The following is a 22,837-nucleotide window of genomic DNA, read 5'->3' as shown; positions in this document are numbered from 1 at the left end:
AGAGAGGCACAGGGAGAGATTTATGGAGAGGGGGAAGAGAGTGATGGAGATAGGGACATAGAGAGAGACGGAGTCAGAGAGCGAGACGTGGAGAGAGACAGACAGAGACTTTTTGACTTTTAAACAACTTTTATTGTCGCCAGCAGCAAAAGCAATGGAGGCGATTTCGATATGAATTACACAAAGTCACCAGCAAACGCAAGTGAAAATAAACATTACAAATCCACGCGCTGTGGCACTAAAAAGCACCGCGCACGACACGAAAGAAAAGTCACGTGGTGGTGGTGGTGGTGGTTGTGGTGGTGGTGATGGTAGTGGTGGTGGTGGGGGTTGTGGTGGTGGTGGTGTTGGTAGTGGTGGGGGTGGTGGTGGTGGTGGTTGTGGTTGTGGTGGTTGTCATCGCGCACGCCACGTTGACGAGCGAGCACTTCAGAAGGTGAACGTGAGGGTGCCGTCCACGCTGGTTGAGAGAGGTGCTTGTCCGGCTCCCCAGCGTTCGAAGAAGACGCGCTGCACATCACAGACAGAGATAGACAAGTAGAGAAATGGATGGAGAGAGAGAGAGAGACGTTAAACAACTTTTATTGCCGCCAGCAGCAACAGCACTGGAGGCATTTCCGATATGAAATAACAAAAAGTCACCAGCAACACAAATACACAAAGTCACCAGCAACACAAACACACAAAGTCACCAGCAACACAAACACACAAAGTCACCAGCAACACAAACACACAAAGTCACCAGCAACACAAACACACAAAGTCACCAGCAACACAAATAAACAAACGCTATAAATCCACACGGTGTGGCGTTAAATGCACCGCGCACAATACGAAAGAAAAGTCACGTGGTGGTGGTGGCAGTGGCGGTGGCGGCAGCGGCGGCGGCGCACGCCACGGTGACGAGCGAGCGCTTCCGAAGGTGAGCACAGGCGAAGTTAGCGAGGTCACGGCGCTTGTTAGCCAGGTACGGCACCACCTCCCCCCCCCCCCCCCCCATATACGAAGCTGCTGTTGTAGAAGGGCAACCCCCAGTTTCGTGAAGATGTCCCCGAAAAAGGCGGAATATTGGTTTGAGCCACTGGCAGCGTAAGTACCGGTGGGGCAAGGTCCTCCCTGGCACCGCGGGAAACGCACCAAGTCTCTTACCCCCTGGCGAGATTCGGCTGAGCCACACGGCCGATGGCAACGTGCGGTGCGCCAACCTCCGCTGGAGGTCACCGCAGCGTTTGGCTAACGGGAGAGACTTGCACGTTTGTTTCCATTGAGGGGCGGCCTCAATTAGCGGAGAGAAATGGTCTCTATATTTTGCGTCTGGGTAGGTCGGCCAGGTCCCGGGAATGCAGCGCCTTGACGCAGCCACGTGTAGAGAGCGATGTGTTCGGGGCGCTCTTCAGGGGCACGTTCCCGCAGCCTCGGGGCTTCGGCAGCTTGCCGGAGTCGCTGTGGCCGGGGGGCTGCGCGCAGGAGAAGCACAACTCCAGGAACAAGGAGGAGGGGGGTAGAGGGCCGCAACCAACGGAGCGAAGTCCCCTAGCGGTGCTGGCGATCTTAGCTGCGGTCTTCCACTTGGACTAGTGGGGGCTGCACGAGGTGGAAGACTGTCCGCAGGCCTGCTGATGTGAGGCGTTGAGCCAGGGTCCTCTCCCCTCTGATCCCCTGGAAAAGGCCGTTGCAGAACAAGGGGCTCGTTCAGGAACTGCCCGAGGTCATAGGGCGCGCGCGTTCTGCTCCACTCGAAGCTCCGCCACGCGTCCAAGAGGCTCCGGTGATAACCTGGCAGCCTCGTGTAGTCGACCAGGCTCAGGTCCATCAGGAAGAGCTCCTTTCCGTACGCCAGGCACCACCCTGCATTCCTCAGCAGGGCGAGGGCCGGCGACTTCCAGGGTAGCTCCGCCCGGTCGTACAGCAAGGGAGATTACGCCTGTGACCGTACCAATGTTGTCGTATATGCACCATCCGGGGATGCAATACGACTGTTCCGGCAGGATCAGCTGACCCAGCACTGTCTTGAGACGATTTGCCAGCACCTTGGAGAAGATTTTGTAATCCGCGCGGGTCGCCAGTTCACGAGGAGGCGCAGTTCCCCCTTCTTGGGTATCATGGAGACCACTGCTCTCCTGCAGCTCTGTGGGAGTTCACCCTTCTGCAGGCCTCTCCGTCAACAATTTCAGTAGTGGAGGGCCAAGCTAATCCCACGGGGCCGCATAAAACTCAACCGGCAGGCCATAATAACCCCGGGGCTTTACCAGGCTGCGAGCCCTTTCACAGCGGTGTGGAGCTCCTGCGGGGTGACGGGGGCTGTCCAGACGATCCCGCTCGGGGACTCCTAAGGTAGGGCCCCTGTCCAGTAGCTCCCGGACAGCCTCGTCGTGTACGGTTTCGGCGGCGAAAAGTTGCGAGTAGAAATCCCCGGCGTTCTTGGCGATCTCGCTCTCAGATGTTGCTGTTTGTCCATCCGGAGTTCGCAAACTGGAATTTTTCGTGGTGTTGGCCGGTGCTTTGTTTAACCGGAAAGAAGAACTTAGAGGGAGAGTGTCCATCTTGCGACAGGTGTTGCATCTTTTTGCACACAAATGCGCGATGTGCCTGCTCGTCCGTGATGGACCTGAAAAGCCGCTGCTTTCTCCAGCAGCGTCTCACCCTGCTGTGTGCCGTGGGATGAGCTCGGCTCCGCCTCTAGTGCCAGAAGCTCGTCGTGCAGTTGGTGCGCCACCTCGTTCTTGGCGGCGGCGGCGTGCTGGCTCATGAACTGCTGACGGAGAACCCCTGAACCTGCGCCTTTGCGTTGTCCCACCACGGCCGGTGGGAGCTGAAGCTTCCTTTGGCAGGCAGCCACTGAGCCCAGAAGGCTTTGAAGGTTTCTCTGAAGTCGGTGTCGTCAAGCAGCTGCGCATTGAGTCTCCAGCAGGCGCTGCGCTGCTCCGCTCTGGGAATTCGCAGCAGGTTAACACCGCTGACGTTGACGTACGGTCGGTCGAGCCCGGCAAGGCTCATCCCGCCTTGAGAGCCGCAGCGGCACCAGGAGTACTGCCGCTGGGCCGGATGCTGCGGTCGCCGCACGTCACGCAGATCCAGCCTCCGCACGAGCTCGGCGAGCGGCCGTGCGGACTCAGGGTGAGGTTTGGGAAGTGTTGCGGTCGAGAGCCGGGTCGAGGGTTGCATTTGAAGTCTCCTCCCCCCCCCCCCCCCCCCACGACGGCGAGCAACGTCGTCCGTGTCGTCTGTCGCGAGCACGTCCCGCAGCGCGCCGAAGAAGAGCTTCCTCTCGGCGGAGGGGGGGGGGGGGGACCCGCTCGGCGCGTACACGTTATAGCACCCGAGGCAGGATTAATTCAGGACGAATTCGACAGAAATCAAGTGACCCTTGACGATTTCTTTGAAGGAGACGTTCTCTGGTGCAAACCGCGAACCGAGCACAATCGCCACGCCGGCATGGTTGTCCTCGGCGTGGCTGAAGAAGGCCTCGGCCGCCTAGGAAAGGCTGGCGTTGGGCTTCCAGAGTGGCGTCGAGGTGAGTTTTGTGGTAGGAGAGTCACATCTGCTTTGTGTTCCTTGACAAAGTGGCAGATCTGGTCCCACCTCTTGTCACTACGAGCGCTGTTACACTTCAGACTGGCGACCTTAATAGCTGAAGCCATCAAGTAGTTGCGTGGTGGTGGTGGTAGTGTTAACAGTAGTTGCGGTTGGCTGGGTTACTTCTGGGCAGAAGTAAGCTCCTTCCTCGCCTTGCGCGTGAACGCTTTTCAGGCGGTAGCATTCCTGAGTCGAGAAACCAAACCTGCCGCTGTTGCGGAAAATTTGTTGGGACGCTTTCAGGAAAGCGTTGAGGTATCAGGGAAATCGGCCCCGACCCTGACTTGACGCTTCCTGAAAGTTTTCCCCGAGGAAGCTGTGGACGTCCCCAGGTGAGTAATCGCACTCGCCGTTGACTTGCGAGTAGCTGAGCTCACTCACATCGCCCTCTCCTTCGGTCTCCGACACCTCGTCGTCAGAGTCCTCCAGCTCGTCAAACCGTGACCCGGCAGAAACCTCGTCTGCCGTCGGTGATGCCAGGGCCTCATCGGGAAGAGGGTGGCTGCCCTCTGGAAGTGGAGGTTCTGTTGCTCTCCCCTCGGGTGAGGCGAGCCGGCCTTCATCGCACCTGCTGGTGGTTCCTCTCGCCCCGAGGATGCCGAGGCGGCGTGCGGCGGTGGTGGTACGGGATGTTGGCGGCACTCGTCCCACCGTGGTGTCCTCAGGCGGGTCGCCATCGAGCGTGTCTTCATATTCACCCCTTGCAACGCCGCCTGGGATGGCGCTCGAGGAGGTGGAGGGGGGGAGGGAGGGCGTTGCTCGTCCTGCACTGCGACTTTTGGGCAGGGCTCGTGATCGGCGGAGGCCGCGCGCTTGGGGTTAGGGGCCGCTTGGCCTCCTCCGGCGTGGCCGGGCTTCACCCTGCGCTGGCGCGAGGTGACGAGGGTGAAGCCCTCGCCATCCTCGTCATCGGTGGACGGCTATGTGCGAGTCGGTTTCAGTTTCATTTATTTGGTATAGGACTGTGAGCCATTCGGATCTTAAATCGGGTGCAACGGCAACAAACAAAAGACAAGAACATGAACAATGAAACATCTTAAAGTGGCTATGTGACAATAGGGGTTTTTCCACCTTTTTTTCTGGCAGCAAAACTGAAACTTTTTTTTTACAAGGATTCATGTTACTGCATTAACCACATTACCTGCTGTCAAAATGCAAACAAAAAACAGACTATGATAATATATGATGCATTGTCCTTGAAACTGATTGGTCCACACCAAGGGACGGCTTTCTTTTGAGCCTCGACCCAATTGGTGCTCGAAAAATAGGAAAAAACCCTATTATTACATTTTGGTACTGGCAAAGGAGGTCTAATCATGACTACGTGACTATGTGCAAACAGAAAATCCAGGAAAAAACAGCATCCTGCTGCTGCAGCAGCTGGCAATCGTGCAGTGCTGGCTGCTGCTGCGCATGCTGTTGCAGCTGCTGCAGCTGCTGCTGTCTGCTGCTGCTGCTGTGTGTGCTGTTGCAGCTTCTGCAGCTGCTGCTGTGTCTGCTGTGGCTGCTGCTGCTGCGCTTGCTGTTGCAGCTGCTACAGCAGCTGGCACTCGTGCAGTGCTGCTGCTGCGGCTGCTGCGCGTGCTGTTGCAGCTGCTGCTGCTGCGGCTGCGCATGCTATTGCAGCTGCTGTGCATGCTATTGCAGCTGCTGTGCATGCTGTTGCAGCTGCTGCTACTGCGTCTGCTGTGACTGCTGCTGCTGCTTCTGCCAGCGCTGCTGAGGCTGTGGTGGAAGCTGCTGCTAGCAGCGCTGCTGCTTCTGTTGCAGCTGCTGCTGCTTCTGTTGCAGCTGCTGCTGCTGCCGCTGTTGCAGCTGCTGCTGCTGTTGCAGCTGTTGCTGCTGCCGCTGTTACTGCTGCTGCGCGTTTTTTTCCTTTTGGTTTGCGCGTGCAATTTGCACGGGCATGGCCGAAGCCACCGCACCCGTAGCAGCGCGGCAACGCAGATGACACATACACGGTGTAGGCGTAGCCTTCCGACGTTGTCGAGCGAGAGAGAGATGAAGATACAGAGAGATAAATGGATGGAGAGAGGGAGAGACAGAGTGTGAGAGAGAGAGAAGGAGAGGGGGAGATGGAGAGTGAGACACAGAGGAGAGAGAGAGAGACTGCTTGCAGGTGAAGCTCCCGAGCTCCCACCTGGAACAATGAGGGGCCTGACATTCCATCAGTTAGGCAAAGCCCGAGAGAGGATACAATGGGGAATTTAAACACCGTTTTTTCCGTTCAATTGGTATGCTTCATTCCGTTTCTGATTTTTTTATTTTTTTATTTTTGCTCAATGAGCCGTGCGGAAAAATCAATTTCGAGCGGCTCGTGGGCTGTACAGAAGACGACAGAAACAGCAGCAGCAACAGCAGCAGCTACAACAACGAACACGCGCGCAGGTGTGGCTGCTGCCGACCGTCATCAAGGGGCAACGCGCCGCGCTGGAGAGCCTCACGGGGAGGAACGGGTTCGCCGTTTTTCCGCCGTCGGAGACCGCCGCCGTCGCCGCCGTGGGTGGCCGCGACAAACGTCGGCTACGCCGGCGTCGTCGCGGCCCGGCGGCAGAGCCGAGGCGTCACGGTGCACGTGGCGGAGACGGGGCGATGGCGGCGAGCGTGGCGGAGACGGGGGCCTCGCCGTGGGCGAGCTTCACCCGCGGTGCGCCCCGCTCGCCGCGCCCGCCGTCCGGGTGGCGCCCTCGGGCGCGCCGCCCTTCCTGAGAGGCGCCGACCTCCTGCGGGACCTTCGTCGTTTTTGGGACGGCGGTATTCGAAGGTCACGCTGCTGCCTCTACGAACGAGGGACCCCGGGTTGGCACACGTATTGACGTTCCAGCGTCAGGTGTTTATGGTCCTGAAGGACGGCAAAGCGGACCTAGATGCTGCTTTCAAATGCACGGTCGGGGGCCACGTGTACACGGTGCATGCATCCACAGCTGGGATGCGGTGTTACGGGTGTGGAGGCAACGGCCACGCCCGGAGGAACTACCCCAACAGGGTGAGCGGGTCTGCTGCTCCGCCCGCAGCAGAGCAGGCGCAGGAACAGCAGCAGCAGCAGCCGCAGCGAGAACAGCAACAGCAGCAGCAGCCGCAGCAACAACAACAGCCGCAGCAGCAACAGCAGCCGCAGCAGCGGCAGCAAAAACAACAGCAGCAGCAGAAGCAGCAGCAGCAGCTGCGGCAGCAGCAGCCGCAGCAACAGCACTAACAAAAACAACAACAACTACAGCAGCAGCAACAGCACCAACAACAACTACAACAGCAGCAGCAGCGGCGGGGGCAGCAGGGAAGCCTCGCCGTCCCGGCAGCTGACTGCGAGGAGCGGACGTCCGAGGACGAGGGAGACGTTTTCGTCCGCCCGTCTGTCCCTCCGCGGTGGAGGAAGCGGAGGGCCAGGAACGACCCCGCGGCGGCGGCGGGACGCGTCGGGAACCGCCCCCCCCGTGAAGCGGGACGGTGGTCGCCGGCGGTGACAGCGAGCCGGAGGACCACGCGGACGCGGAGACGGGGAAGCGACGGCGAGCCCGAGCCGCGGGACGGGAGAGGCGCCGGACGCCGCCGCACCTACCGGTGCCGCGGCGTCTGGGACCCACCCCGAGCCGGGGGGGATCCCGGCTCCGGGTGGGTCGACGGACAGAACGGCCGCCGGGCCCCTGCCTGCTGGGCGTGCGCGAAGACCTCGAAGACAGAACTATCGTGCTCGGGACCGGAGTCGACGTTGACATGCGAATCCTCCTCCACCGCCGACGACGACCACGACGAGGACGACATCGAAGGGAACAATGGGGTCGTGGAGTATGACCCGGGGGTTGACCCCGCGGCCTCCTTCCCCGACTCGTTGGGCTTTATAGCAACTGCTCGAACACTCTACCGTGAATGGCGAGAGTACGGCTGCACCCTGTCTGAGTTCGACAGACTGAAACATTTGGCATTAAAGGTGAAGAGGAGGCGGGGACGGTCTTCTTGAACGCCCCCCACCCCCACCCCCCGGTGGCCGCCGAACCAACCAACATCTGGAGCGATGGCTGCCAAGGGCAAGAACGGCAAGACTCGAAGCCTCTCTTTTTTCACGATAAATACCACTCGGCTCGCTGGTACGTCGGAGCCAGGCGGAAACGTCGCAGCTTGAGCAAACTTTTTCGTGAGATGTAAATGCTTTCGCGCGAGGGCATTCGGCCGCATCGTGCTAACGCACCGCACTGCCGGTTGTAACGTTGACATTTAAACGGTGCGCAGGGCAAACTACTGATTGGTTACTCGAGGGTTCAAGTCCGGTGCTCCCCACCGAGAAGCCCAACTTGGTCACCCACGCCGGCGATTCTTCGCACCATGCGATGCGTTGTTGGACCCAGAACTGTCTTCTGTCTTGTTGTTGTTGTTGTTGTAAGTTTATTGGTGACGCTGGCTGCGCCCCATTGGTACGTCGGTCACGCGCGCGATGTCGAGCGCGGACCTGTTGTTTGTCTTTGTCTGGTGTTTCACGCGCAACCCAACACTGAAGTCGCCCCGGCGCATTGTTTGCGGCCGAGGTTATAAAGTTTGCTTAGAAAGTCAAACAGGGAAGGAGGGAGAGGTGGGGGGAGGGCTAACGTTGCGGCGTGCTCAGTTCGGGTCGGAGCGGGAGAGAAAGGTTGATCGCGTTTGTTTGTTTTTCCATTGTGTGCGTCAACGTGATCTGTCGGATGGCAGCGACAAACGGCAACAGCGGGTTTGTCCCACCGACTGCCACCGATACAAATAATGGCAATGTACTGTTATTTGGACGTGGATGGCTTTGTATGCCGATTCGCTGACAGTTTCATCGTCATAATGGGAATGTGCGAGTTGAATCGCGTTTGATGGTCAACGAAGCTTGTCAATGTTGAAGCGTAAATAAAATGTGCGAAAAAGAGAGAGAGAGATGGAGAGTGAGACACAGAGAGAGAGAGGGGGAGATGGAGAGTGAGACAGAGAGAGAGGGGGAGATGGAGATTGAGACGGAGAGAGAGGGGGAGATGGAGAGTGAGACAGAGAGAGAGAGAGGGAGATGGAGAGTGACACACAGAGAGAGAGAGGGGGAGATGGAGAGTGAGACACAGAGAGAGAGAGAGAGGGGGAGATGGAGAGTGAGACACAGAGAGAGAGAGGGAGAGGGGGAGATGGAGAGTGAGACAGAGAGAGAGGGGGAGATGGAGATTGAGACGGAGAGAGAGGGGGAGATGGAGAGTGAGACAGAGAGAGAGAGAGGGAGATGGAGAGTGACACACAGAGAGAGAGAGGGGGAGATGGAGAGTGAGACACAGAGAGAGAGAGAGAGGGGGAGATGGAGAGTGAGACACAGAGAGAGAGAGGGAGAGGGGGAGATGGAGAGTGAGACACAGAGAGAGAGAGGGGGAGATGGAGAGTGAGACACAGAGAGAGAGGGGGAGATGGAGAGTGAGACACAGAGAGAGAGAGGGGGAGATGGAGAGTGAGACAGAGAGAGAGAGGGAGATGGAGAGTGAGACACAGAGAGAGAGAGAGGGGGAGATGGAGAGTGAGACACAGAGAGAGAGAGAGGGGGGGAGAGGCAGACAGAGAGAGAGAGGGGGAGATGGAGAGTGAGACACAAAGAGAGAGAGGGAGAGGGGGAGATGGAGAGTGAGACACAGAGGGAGAGAGAGAGGGGGAGATGGAGAGTGAGACACAGAGAGAGAGAGAGAGGGGGAGATGGAGAGTGAGACACAGAGAGAGAGAGAGGGGGAGATGGAGAGTGAGACACAGAGAGAGAGAGAGATGGAGAGTGAGACACAGAGGGAGAGAGAGAGGGGGAGATGGAGAGTGAGACACAGAGAGAGAGAGAGGGGGAGTAGGAGAGTGAGACACAGAGAGAGAGAGGGGGAGATGGAGAGTGAGACACAGAGAGAGAGAGGGGGACATGGAGAGTGAGACACAGAGAGAGAGAGAGGGAGATGGAGAGTGAGACACAGAGAGAGAGGGGGAGATGGAGAGTGAGACACAGAGAGAGAGAGAGGGGGAGATGGAGAGTGAGACACAGAGAGAGAGAGAGGGGGGGAGAGGCAGACAGAGAGAGAGAGGGGGAGATGGAGAGTGAGACACAAAGAGAGAGAGGGAGAGGGGGAGATGGAGAGTGAGACACAGAGGGAGAGAGAGAGGGGGAGATGGAGAGTGAGACACAGAGAGAGAGAGAGAGGGGGAGATGGAGAGTGAGACACAGAGAGAGAGAGAGGGGGAGATGGAGAGTGAGACACAGAGAGAGAGAGAGATGGAGAGTGAGACACAGAGGGAGAGAGAGAGGGGGAGATGGAGAGTGAGACACAGAGAGAGGGAGAGGTGGAGATGGAGAGTGAGACACAGAGAGAGAGAGAGGGGGAGATGGAGAGTGAGACACAGAGAGAGAGAGAGGGGGAGATGGAGAGTGAGACACAGAGAGAGAGAGAGAGGGGGAGATGGAGAGTGAGACACAGAGAGAGAGGGAGTGGGGGAGATGGAGAGTGAGACACAGAGAGAGAGAGACGTGTATAAGAGGAGCTCTTAGTCTCGATCCGGACCCTGACACCTGCTATATATTTGCAGTATGCCTGTCTCTCTCTCCCTCCACATCTTGAATCAATGTTACACGTTGATTCAAGATGTATTTGACTACTGTAAATATCCACGTGATAGGCCACTTCGTTGAGCTATTGTTTGTGATGGTCAGGTTGCTTCTGAAAAAGAGGTACAGAGCCCAGTGGGGTCTTACTTGGTAAAAAAAAAATTGTGTGTGGAATATTTCCTGGTTTATTCCAGGATGTTTCTGTTACGCGTTGTCGCTTTAAGATGTTTCTGTGTTCACATTTTGTTTGTTGCGGTTGCACCCGACTTAAGAGCCGCATGGCTCACAGGGCTATACCTAAATAAATGAAACTTGAAAACTTGAAAACTTGAAATAAAAATAGGTTAAAGAGGCAATCCCCTCACCCTCCCCCACCCTGCCCTTCCCTCTCCTCCCCCATCCCTTCCTCCTCCAGCCACAGCAGAAGGGAGGTGTGGGAGATGGGGCACCGAAGTCTATGGTCGACCGCAAGAGAATGCCGGTCAGCCTTGCACGGTGACCCAGAGACTCACCGCACAGAGACCACTAGACTCACATAGAGACCCACAGATTCGCATGGAGACCCACAGACTCACATGGAGACCCACAGACTCACATGGAGACCCACATACACACATGGAGACCCACAGACTCACATAGAGACCCACAGACTGGCATGGAGACCCACAGACTCGTCGACACAGACCTATATACTCACACAGCGATGCATAGACCCACACGTAGACTCAAAGGGTCGCATAGAGGAGCATTGACTGACACATTGACCAATATACTCACACATAGACCCATAGAGTCATCACTAAGATTCAGAGACACCCTGAGACTCTGACCCGGTCATCATACACATACTGAGAGACCCAATAATTGTTCACTGTTTCCTCACAGATTCCAGGTGAAGTGGCAAAGGATATCTCTGTAAGTACCATCATCACCACCACCACCATTCACCACCACCAGCATCACCACCACCAGCATCACCACCATCACCACCACCATCACCAGCATCACCACCATCACCATCATCACCACCATCATCATCGTCATCACCACCACCAGCATCATCATCACCACCACCATCACCACCACCATCACAACCATCATCACCATCATCACCATCACCACTATCACCATCATCACCATCATCACCACCATCATCACCATCATCACCACCATCACCATCATCACCACCACCATCATCACCACCACCAGCATCACCACCACCATCACCACTATCACCATCATCACCATCATCACCACCATCATCACCATCATCACCACCATCACCATCATCACCACCACCATCACCACCACCAGCATCACCACCACCATCACCACCATCACCATCATCACCACCATCATCACCATCACCACCACCATCATCACCACCACCATCACCACCCTCATCATCACCATCACCACCCTCATCACCATCATCAGCATCATCACCACCACTATTATCACCATCACCACCATCATCACCACCATCACCATCATCATCAGCATCATCACCACCCTCACCACCATCACCATCATCATCAGCATCACCACCACCATCACCACCATCATCACCATCATCAGCAGCATCACCACCACCCTCACCATCACCACCATCACCATAATCATCATCAGCATCACCACCACCCTCACCACCACCATCATCATCAGCATCACCACCACCACTATTATCACCATAACCACCAAAGAGACACAGACAACGATTCCCCCGTAAGCACTGTTAGCGAGTAGCATCTATGAAAGCCGGCCTGGCACACGAGTTTGTAGATGCCCAATACCAGGCCGGGCCACCTTGGTCGCCCCACAGCCGATGTTTACACACCACACGTGGTATTCATTTTAGGCCGAGTCGACCTAGACGAGGCCCAGGACCGGTTCAAATAATCGTCACGGGTGTTGGTGGCCCTGTGCCGGTCGCCAGGCTCCTAGCGCAGCTGCACGCTAACCTGCGACGCCATCCCTCACCCCCTACCTGCGTGGGGGTGGAACAAAAGCGGCGGACGTGTTGGGACTCGAGCAATGGTGAACTCTGCCTGGGCAGGGCGACGCTCGAGAAAAAACACTGATGGACTACCCCCCCCCCCCCCACGGGCGGTTCTGACGTGAAGATCGATCGTCCTACCTGGGTTTGTGGGGGCGAAAGACTAAGCCAACTGTCTCGACGCTCAGTTTAACACGTAGTAGGCTTTCGCGACCAATATTATTCACAATAAAGGTGTTTGGGTTAGATCGCGTTATTTATAAATGTGTCGAACCCTCCACCACCCGACACGGTCAATCAGCAAAATAAAGTGTCACGTTGACAAAAGACAAATTAGTTCACTACTTTAGCCCACCGGTGTGTTGAAGAGTGAATCCACAACATTTACATTTACAGTTTGAATACGAAGCTGGTTCCCTCCGAGGTTTCGAACGGGAATACAGCTGGTGTTTGGCAGGAGCAGTTTTATCCGGTAAAGCGAACGATTGGAGACCTTGGGGGCGAAACTACCACCATCATCGCCACCACCATCATCAGCAATTCGTCACTAAGTGGAGGTGACGTCACCATGGCACTCGTGCCAGGCTATGTGCACGCTAAGGCTACGTGAAGTATTGAACGCCTGCTTATTCTTGGTTCTTTCGGTAAAGTCACCACGTAGAAGGGAAACAATAACATAATAAAAATATAAAACAATACAATTCTGTGAGCATTCTGTGAGAATTGTATTGTTTTATATTTTTATTATTTTATTGTTTCCCTTCTACGTGGTGACTTTACCGAAAGAACCAAGAATATGAATCCCTGCAGTCACGAAAGCTTTAAATCATAATTTGAACGCCTGCTTGTAAGAGGTCATGGGAGAGACCCAGGTGCCGTGGGTTGACTGCTTGAGATAACTGGTCAATGCACCACTTCTGTCCCCTACTGTGCCAACTTGCTGTGTTTTAGCCATGCGGAGCTCTGTGAGCATCGCTCCTCCGCCCTCCGTTGTTGCTGGAGGGCGACTGCCTCCAACTGCCCAGCAGCGTCCTTCACGAGCCTCCTCCACAGAGGCCGATCTTGACACCGTCAGTAGCAGTCATCAGCAAGTCCACTCAGCTCCACGTCCTCTTGAGCCACATAACTAAATCTCTTATCTAGCCCGTGCCGCGCCCGTTTAGCCCCCTCTATCCAGCCAAACAAAAGCTGTTTAGGCATGCGGTGGCTGGGCATGTGGGCTACATGACCCAGCCAACACAGCCTTGCCTGCCGGAGGAGCTCACCGATGGGACATTGTCCAGTTCTTTCAAGGATTTGTGAGCTCCTCACACAATCCAGCCTGGTTAAACCGAATATGGCTCGTAGATAGACCAGCCTAAATGTTTCAAACCAGGAAAGTTGTTTGACAAGAATAGAGAAAGGAGGGCATGACCATGTCTGATAATTCCCAAAGCTTCGTGTGGAGCGACAGACCAAGTAGCTTCATACAAAGCAACACAGCTGATGAAAAAATAATGCCGATCAAAGTGATAAGGAGACCTCTGCTGTGAAACCGGAGCTGGTTATGAACACACTGCCCAGATATGGAAAACTCTCCACTCTGTCCACAGCTCCCACATCACCAATTGGGATTTGGGGGGTGGAGTGTTTGATGGCACAAAATACCCAGGAAGGTGCTTCGTTTACATTATGATACCTCCTTTGCCAGTAACAAGATATAGTAATAGGTTTTACCCTTTTAAAAGGGTAAAACCTACACCTATATCTATTACTCTCCTCCGCAATAAGCATTCAAACATTCCACGTGGCCACCCGCAATGGCTTTTTGATGTTTTTGGAGGAACCCCGAGGGTAAGGAATTAGTCTCCTGTCTCTGCCAAATGGGGTTTGGCCAGGATATATCATCAACGCCTGCCCCCCGGGGCCTCCAGCAAAAGCTAAGCTAGATTTTTCTCCCCGTGGTTTTGTGGTAATTCAATTGAAGGTGGAGGGGGTGACAAGCCCCTCACACCCCATTTGGCCACTGAGGTGGTTACAAGTGCCATGAGGGGACTATCCGGTTTTGGAATTGGCCTCCCTTCCATGGCATTGCTCACATCCACCACAGTGTTACCGTCCGGCACCACCAAGTCGATATGGGGTTGTCCTTTTTTTCCCCCAAACTTGCTCACTCTCTCATTCACTCATACACTCTTCAACCCACCCACACGGCCATTGAACATGATCTGTGTTCATCGCAGATGCCTGATGAACTGCCTGGTATCAAGTTTCAGCGGGAGGCGATGAAGGTAAATCAGTACCATCATCATTATCAACACCAGTGACAATGTCACACTCATTTATTCATCCACTCACCCACTCATTCACCCACTACCACTCATTCACTCACCCACTCATGTAACCACTTACCAAAGCCACCACTGTCACCAGCATTATCACCACCATCATCATCGTCACCATCGTCACCACCACTATCATCACCAACAAAAACTGCTGCTATTCGCCATTAAGTGGCAGTGATGTCACCACAGCGCCTGTTCCAGGCCAGGTACACCTGGGGCTATGTGAAGTGTTGAAGGCTCGCTGACTGGTTACTGGCAGACCCAGGTGCCTTGGGTTCACCGACCAAGATCAATGGCAGATGCACCGCCTGTATCAACTTGTTGCATTGTTTACTGCCCGGCACTCCCATCATTGTTAGAGGGCGACTGCCTCAATCTGCTGTGGTGCTTTTGCTTCTAGCCTACTTAGCAAGGCTCGCCTTAATGCCACCACGATGACATTTTTTGGCCAGCAAAGTCATGCCCGTGTATAGTGTGGGACGAGTCTTCTGAGAGAGTAATGAATACCAAAGCGGAGGCGATTTAACTTCACTCGTTTGTCCTTAATTTGTAGACACGCTGCCCCTGTTTGCTTTCACACCATAGCATATATCTGGACAACACGGTGCGCTTACCGTACACCGCAAGACGATCCCTATTTACAGGACACCGGTCACACTAATGGTGATTGACAACCTTTTTTGCTGCGGGTGTTTCTAATTTTCAATCAGCGGCTTTCCATATTACAAGTAGACCCCACCCTCTCCATTGTATTCTGCCTTACCACTTATTGGTGCCATGTGGCAACTGCCCAGTAGCATCCTACATGGGACTCCTGCACAGAGGCCGATCTTGACAGCGCTGGGACCATTCTTCGGCAAGTCCACTCAGCTCCACGTCCTCCTGTACCACATCACTCCATCTCTTCTCTAGCTTGTGCCGCACCCGTTTAGCCAGCCTCCTCGATCCGGCCGTATAAAAGCTGTTTAGGCATGCGGTGACTGGGCATGGGGCTACATGACTTGCACACACAGCCTGCACGCACACCACCTTGCACTGCACTCTACACGCTGTAGTGCACTACACACTGTGCTATACAACCCACAATGCACCACAGACTACAGAACACCACACAATCTACAGTACACACACTTATAGTAACCAAGCTACAGTACACCCCACGCGCTCCAGTACACTCCATGCTGCAGTATACCACGCTATATTTAAACATACACAGCAAGGCCGTAGCCATGGAGTCAACATTGGGGGGACCAAATCTTCCAGGGGGTCTGGGGGTCCCCCCTCCCCCCCCCCCCTCAGAAAAAAAACATCTAAATTTGAAAACGAATTTCCTGCCTAAAATATTTAAAAAAATTCACTAACACGTGAGGTGGACTTTTTACTTATTTTTGTTACAACAATGTCTAATAGTGTTATTGTTTTACATTGCTCTGTTTTTTTCTTTCATTTTTACCTTTTCTTGATTCATTGTATGTAGGGATTTATAAAGTACAACCATAACCGCAATCATAAAAACATAAATCTATGCATTGTTATATGAAGACAAGTCCCGATATTGTGGCCAAGGTTTAGCATTTTTTCTATTTTTATTTGCATAGCATATAAAAATGTTTAATATTGTTTATAGCAATTTATTGGGGGGGAAATTTTGAACATATTTGAATATATATTATAATTACGGCCTTGATACACAGGAACACACACACACATAGCTCCACATCCTCCTATAGGGGAGTACGATGTCAAGCCCAGTTGCAAGCAGTTATACAATTCCTGCTTGAAATCTTAATTGGCTAGACGAGACCAGATCAGCTCCACGGTAGGTCCTGGTTTAAAAGACATGGGTCCGCATTTGCTGTCCCGTCACTATGTAGTCCAGCAGATGTTCATGCTTGGACTCGGCGTGCATCCATGTTGGTGTGTGGATGCGCCGTTGCCGAAACAGCTTGTTGGTGATTACAAACCCATAAGCTGCACAAAAATCTAGCAGCCTCCTACTGTTATTAAGCTGCTCTGGCCCATGCCTTTCAATCACTCCAGACCAGGTGTCTGCATCAAGACCCACTCATGCATTTAAGTGACCACACAGGATGACTATTTAGCCAGGGGACAGGAAGTCATAGAAGGCATCTGACCCGTCAGCCTTGTCTGCATCCCTCCACAGATGTTCATCTTCAGTAGGGGCGTAAGCAACCACCACAATTATCACCACCACTATCATCACCATTACAACCACCATCATGATTGAGTGGGTGTGTGAGGGGGTCAATTGTTGAGTGTGTGAGTGGATGAGTGAGGTGCATGGGTGAGTATTTAGGTGAGTGGCTAAGTGTGTGGGTGGGTGAGTGGTTGAGCGAATGAATGGGTAAGTTGGTGAGTGGATGAGAGCATGAGTGAATGCGTGGGTGGATGAGTAGGTGAGTGTGTGAGTGAATGGTTAAATGAGTAGGTGGGTGGTTGCGTGAGTGAGTGGGTCAATTGAGTGGTTGGGTGTATCAGTGAGTCTCAAGATGCACCTAGCCTGGCACATGCACCAGAGTGACAGCTTATGTTGTTACTGTGAGTGATGAGTAACTCTCGTTGAACTTTCCTTATCTCCCCAGGAAAACCTCTACCTGGAGGTGAGAGATTGCAGTTCCTCATGTCTCCCCAGTGTCTCCCTTCCCCGTGTCCGCTCCTTCTCTGTCTCCTCCTCCCCACGTGTCTCCACGCCTTTCGATGTCCACCATTCTCCGTGCTTCTCTGTCTCCATGTCTCCACCCAAACCGCGTGTGTCTCCAGTTGATGCATGGCTTCTTCATCTCTCGCCGTCGCGTTTCTCGATCTCTCGGATCTCTCCCCCCCCCCCCCCTTGTCCTCCCCCACCCCGAACCCTCTCGTTTCTATCTAAGCGACATCAATGCCAGGGTTCAGGTCCAGGAGGAGGCCCAGGCCTAGGCCAAGGCCCAGGCTCAGGTGCAGGCCAAGGCCCAGGTTCAGGTCCACGTGGAGGCAAGGCCCAGATCGAGGCCCCAGTCCAGGCTCAGGCCCTGGTCCATGCTAACGCCCAGGTCCAGGCTCAGGCCCAGGTGCAAGCCAATGTCCATACTTAGGCCCAGGTGTAGGCTGAGTCCCAGACCGAGGCTCCAGTCCAGGTAAGGCTCTGACCTCGGCAGTTTCACCGAGGCCTCAACTCTGGTATCGACGTTTGGCCATCTCTCTGCGAGCGCCCCGTCTCATCGCATCATCATCTCCACGTGCTGCCATTCCCCTCACCACGGTGGCTAGGAGATGTTAACTCCCTCGCCTAGTATGCGGGAGCCCGTGAGTCCTATACTGACTCTGAAGCCTGCTGCTGTAAATTGGGCGTTTCTCTCAGGGCTGGTCACGTGGATTTTTCTCCGGGTCCTCTGTTTCTCCCCTCCACATTTGGAATCAACATCAAACGTTCGAGAGTATTTGGCTGCTATACATTTCCACACGATGAAAAGCCACTGCGTTGAGCTCTCATTTGTGATGGCCAGGTCACTTCTGAAAAAAGGAGCTACATAGCTCAGTGGGCCTTACTACCTTAGTGAAGTACAAAACAAACAAAAAAAGCAACAGTTGTGTAGAAAATCATTCCCTCTATCTCCAGGTGGACGATCCACGCTATACGAACATCCAAGCTGCTGCTGAGGCCCAGGCTACATACCTGTGCCCAGACCCTGAAGTCGCAGCGGAGAAGGCGGCGACCATGGAATCTGCGTGAGAGAGGGGGAGAGAGGAGATGGGAGAGAGAGAGCGCAAGTGGGGGTAGGGGGGACTTGGGGAAGAGGGGGGGAGATGAAAGAAGAGAGAGATGAGCTGAGAAGAGATGGAGATGGGAAAGCAATCGAGGAGGAAGAGTTGAGAAAAAGAATGGAGATTAAATAAGAGTGAGTGAGAGAGAGTTGGGAAAGAGATGGTAGAGGGTAGAGTTGGGAGAACAGGGGAATATATAGCAGATAGGGGGTAGAGAGAGAGCTAGAGTCTGGAGCGATGACGTCACGTAGAATATGCGCGTGTGTAGTTGGTGTGGTGCATAATCATCGCCACTAGGCAGACCACCCAAACCTCGCGTGCCATTCCGGCCTCCATGGGTGCTCACTAACAGCACTTTCCCCAACAGTCTGTCAAGGCTGGAAGGGTGCAATACCGCTGGCAATACCGCTGTCTTAACTTATGCTCACCTGTAACCAGTGCCCTGCTGCATGCCTGGGTCATTCGTCGCGCACATCCAATTATCACAGTTGGATACGTACGGTGCAAAAGAAGTGAAACATCCATACGCACTGCTATACACTACACCACCATGCTAGATTGAAAACTCAATTTCTTAAGGACCGCTGTGTTCCCTGGCCCTGTCTCCAATCTGCGCCCAGGGAGACTCAAACATCGGTAGGGGGTTGACCCTGCTGGGGCAATGCGGAGCCCCAGATACCAGCGGAGCTAGCCACTGCCCTTGTGAGTGAGTCGTCAGTGGCTGGCAAGGTGGGGTTGACCCTGCTGGGGCAATGCGGAGCCCCAGACACCAGCGGAGCTAGCCACTGCCCTTGTGAGTGAGTCGTGAGTGGCTGGCAAGGTGGGGTTGACCCTGCTGGGGCAATGCGGAGCCTCAGATACCATAGTAAGCAGTCAATCCCTTCGTACATTCCTCCCCAGTATGCCGAAGAAGCTTCCAGCCTACGCGGAACGAAACGGTCACAAGTCACGCTGAGCAGCAGGGTAGCGGTAAAGCCTGATAACTCTCTGGGGCGAGGGAGGGAGAGACCTATGGCTGTGACACCCTGGGTTTTGATGTTTGTTTTACGGTTCTGTTGTGGATTATGCGCCGAATTAAAGGAACAATAACTCCTGTTGTCTCAAAATCGTCGACACATCCACAGCCGTGGGGAAAAACAAACAGCGGCGATCATTGTCCCATTCTCTTCCCCCCCCCACCCCCATTTCCAGAAGACTAACACGCACAGTCGTAGCCGCCACTGGGGGTGCCCCTAGGTGAGGAGTAAACAGCGGCAATCATTGTCCACAACCACCCTCCCTCCTTTTCCTCCAGACAGAAGACTAAATAAACACAGGGGTAGCTGCCACTGGTAGTGCCCCTAGGCTGGCACCACACAGCGGCAATGATAACGCTCCCCCTACTGGCAGCAGACTAGCACATAGAGGGACAGCTGCTGCTGGGGGCGCCCCTAGGCTATGAACACACAGCGGCAATCATTGCACTCCCCGTACCCGACCGAAGACTGCTTGTCCTCCCGCACCTCCAATTAGTACGGATAGGCTACACGCGGTGCAAACGAAGTTCAACAGACACACATATACATGCAAGACTAACACACACGGGAGTGGCTGCCAATAGGGGTGAGCCTAGGCTCGGAACGAAGCAGCAATCATCGCTCCCCTACCGACAGCAGGCTTATGCACAGAGGCTGCTGCCACTAGGGGTGCCCCTCGGCTAAGGCCAAACAGTGGCAATCGTCACACTTCCTCTTCCGATAGAAGAGTGTTGTCCTTCCCCCGTGCCTCCAATAAGCATGGTTGGCTAAGTTTGGTGCGAAAGAAGTTCAACACATACATGCAAGACTAGCACACACAGGGTCAGCTGCCACTGGGGGTGCCCCTAGGGAAGTGACATTTTCTGCTGACAAGGGCTAAGATCCTTCCCATACGTGGAATGCGGGAGAGGGAGTCTTCATCCATTGCACGAGAGAGGGTAAGGGGGTGAGCAGGAGATTGAGTGGTTGACTGTGTTACTGGTTGGGTGAATGAGTAGGTTATTGAGTGAGTGAGTGGTTGACTGTGTTACTGGTTGGGTGGGTGAGTAGGTTATTGAGTGAGTGAGTGTTTGACTGTGTTAGTGGTTGGGTGAGTGGAAGAGTGATTGGGAGGATGAGTGGGTGAGTTAGAGAGTCCGTGGATAGGTGATTGAGTCAGTGGATGTATGTGTAGAGACGACTTCGACGCACTTGTCCGGAAAGGATTCTTTATTTAAGGAGCAACGTGCTCACCCTCGGACCAGCAAAGATGCCACTGCAGCAGCCCCGAATCTCCCATGCATCTGCCTTAAATACGATGTGTGGCCACGCCCCTGTCCGTGGCCACGCCCCTATTCCCGATGATTCTCGTGGCCATGCGCCCACTAGCACTGCAGGTTCACTCGACTGTCATTACATCACCCCCCCCCCCCCCCCCGGCCTCTTAAAAAAATGTAGCCGTCCCATATAAAACTATGATAAAATGACAAAATTTCAACAACTCTCGAAGAATGACAACAGTAAACCTGCGTCCAAGATATATCGCCGTACGAAACCAGCAATAAACATTAACTAACATTTGCGTCGTGTGCGAGTGAAGTAATCAATCTCCCAAGGAATGGACATCCGCACACAAGGAACACAACAATGTTGGAATATAGAAAAGAATGTCCATCTTCGCGCTTTGGTATGCATGTCAATGCGTCCGCATACTTCTTGGCTGGGTCCTTGACGCCAGTTCATCACGCATTGCGGGGTCTTTTTGGGCTTTTGCGACTCAGAGGGAGGCATTCTTTGGGTGGGACAATTAATTTTTCGGGTCGCACAGTTAATTCTGGTGGCTTCCCTGGCTCGTCGGACACCCCAGACCCCGGCCACGCAGGACATGGAGATAAAGTGTTATGGTACGAGTGGACAAATGTTTGTGAGGCGTGACGCGTGAACAAACCGTCGACGACGTCCCGCCTGCACGCGCACGCAACTGTGGTCGATTCACTTCCAAAACCTCGACCGGACCTCGCCATGGGCGGTGCAGTTTGGGCGATGCGCACAGTGGTACCTACGGGCAATGCGGCCACGCCTTATCGCCAATTGGCCCAAGGAAGCACGTGGGTGCGCCGCCGCCGTACATTCATCCCGTGAGCAACCTGTGCGCCTTGGCGGCATTTTCCTTGGCTGCCACACGTGCCTACATTACCCGCTCAAGCTCGAGCGTGACCTGCAGCGACATGGGTACATCCGCACGTTTATTGGTTGGCCTTGCCCTCTCGGTGAACAGTAAAAGGGGGCCATAATATCCAGCGTAACCAATCCATTTACCCGAGACGCTGTGATGGACTTTTTCAACAGAGGTTTCTGGCGTGCACACTCCGTGCAACCCGCGATTAGGTGATATACATCAGCCGACAATTCCCGGCAAGTAGAAATCGCATTGCAAAGTCAACAGTATCTTATGACGTGGTAGGTGCAGTAGCTTCGTCTCATGTACCTCACACGTCAGCCTACCCCTCATGGATGTGGTAATGAGCAGGCAACCGTCGCTGAGTGATCCCGTCCCACTGCATTAAACGTCCCTAATAGTTAACACATCGCGAGATTCTGGGAGGAGGCAGAGTTAACAGGCTGGTATCCTCAATTTGCAACCGCCCCCCCCCCCCCATTCTGCAGACGTGAACCCCCAGCGTGCCGTCCCTGCACACTTCTGCCGTGGTGGGTTCTTCACTTTGAAGTGAAGCCCACGATCACTGGCGGCATCGGCGCAGCCGGTCCGCATTGGCCAGCGCCTGACGCGCACGAGCTCGGTCCCTCGCGAGTCAACGCAGCGACATGCTTCCATGTCGCTGCATTTAGATACCCTTCTTATATACGACTTGGAAGGAGCTTTCCTGCAGTATTTCCATCCAGAATGACAGCTGGCCAGAAGGTTGGTCTATGCGCAGGCAGGGAGTACTGCAGGGCCGCGTGGTCATTACGAACTACAAATTCCCTGCCATTGAGGTAGGGCCTGTACTGCCGCACGAGGTAGACCATTGCCAGCAGCTACCGCCGGGTAACACAATAGTACTGTTCTGCCGGCGGCGACAAGACACGACTGCCATAGGCAATAACGACTTCAAACCTCGTCCTTCATCTGAGATAGGACAGCCCCGAAACCCAGGTCACTGGCGTCCGTATCTAGGATGAAGGGTAAGGAGAAAAAATAATACAAATAATAATAACAGAATAAAAGACAGCGCTGTCTTCCGGACAGTCCTGTTTCTTCACCTGAGGAAGGCTACTTGTGTTGTGACCGAAACGTCGTGAGAATGTTATTCTGTTATTATTATTTTATCTCCATTCTACGTGGTGGTGAGTTTACCGAAACAACCCATAAGATGAATCCCTGCAGTCACGAAAGCTTTAAATCGAAAAAAAGGTAAGTAGAAGTCAGGGTAAGCCGAAGGCGGCGCGTTTGAGAGTTGGCCGCGTCGTGTGACACAAGCGGCCTCTTCCACTTCACCCCATTTTAATTTTTGATTCTTGACGGTCAATGCATGTGTAGCGCTATGAAGACGAATAAACTTCTTAGGAGGCACACTCTGTTTATTATAATTCCTTTCCCGTACAGTCCTTAACACACAGA

The 22,837-nt window shown here is 54.1% G+C and overlaps 1 protein-coding gene and 1 long non-coding RNA gene across 3 annotated transcripts in view; one reads left to right on the top strand and one right to left on the bottom strand.

Annotated features, from left to right (window-relative positions):
* Positions 1 to 22,837, top strand: part of LOC116956899 (uncharacterized) — an 85,408-nt gene that overhangs the window by 10,318 nt on the left and 52,253 nt on the right. The window contains exons 7-11 of one of the 2 annotated variants that reach the window (XM_076054750.1): positions 10,554 to 10,619; positions 11,024 to 11,053; positions 14,357 to 14,404; positions 17,062 to 17,079; positions 18,075 to 19,313. In XM_076054750.1, coding sequence (XP_075910865.1) covers positions 10,554 to 10,619; positions 11,024 to 11,053; positions 14,357 to 14,404; positions 17,062 to 17,079; positions 18,075 to 18,188 — 276 coding nt within the window. In that variant the 3' untranslated portion in view covers positions 18,189 to 19,313. Of the gene's footprint in view, positions 1 to 6,992; positions 7,983 to 10,553; positions 10,620 to 11,023; positions 11,054 to 14,356; positions 14,405 to 17,061; positions 17,080 to 18,074; positions 19,314 to 22,837 lie in introns of those variants that run through there. The other variant, XM_032978769.2, reaches the window with a different exon arrangement.
* LOC142906601 (uncharacterized) lies at positions 110 to 6,090 on the bottom strand. The gene is made up of 2 exons (XR_012930388.1): positions 6,021 to 6,090; positions 110 to 510 (listed from the first exon to the last, which is right to left on the bottom strand). It is a non-coding gene; the product is annotated as an uncharacterized LOC142906601 (long non-coding RNA).

Source organism: Petromyzon marinus, chromosome 68, assembly GCF_048934315.1.
Source record: "Petromyzon marinus isolate PM22_M1 ecotype Great Lakes invasive population chromosome 68, UKy_Petmar_22M1.pri1.0, whole genome shotgun sequence".
Taxonomy (NCBI): domain Eukaryota; kingdom Metazoa; phylum Chordata; class Hyperoartia; order Petromyzontiformes; family Petromyzontidae; genus Petromyzon; species Petromyzon marinus.
The sequence above is the reverse complement of the archived record's forward strand: the minus strand, read 5'-3'. Positions and strand labels throughout refer to the sequence as shown.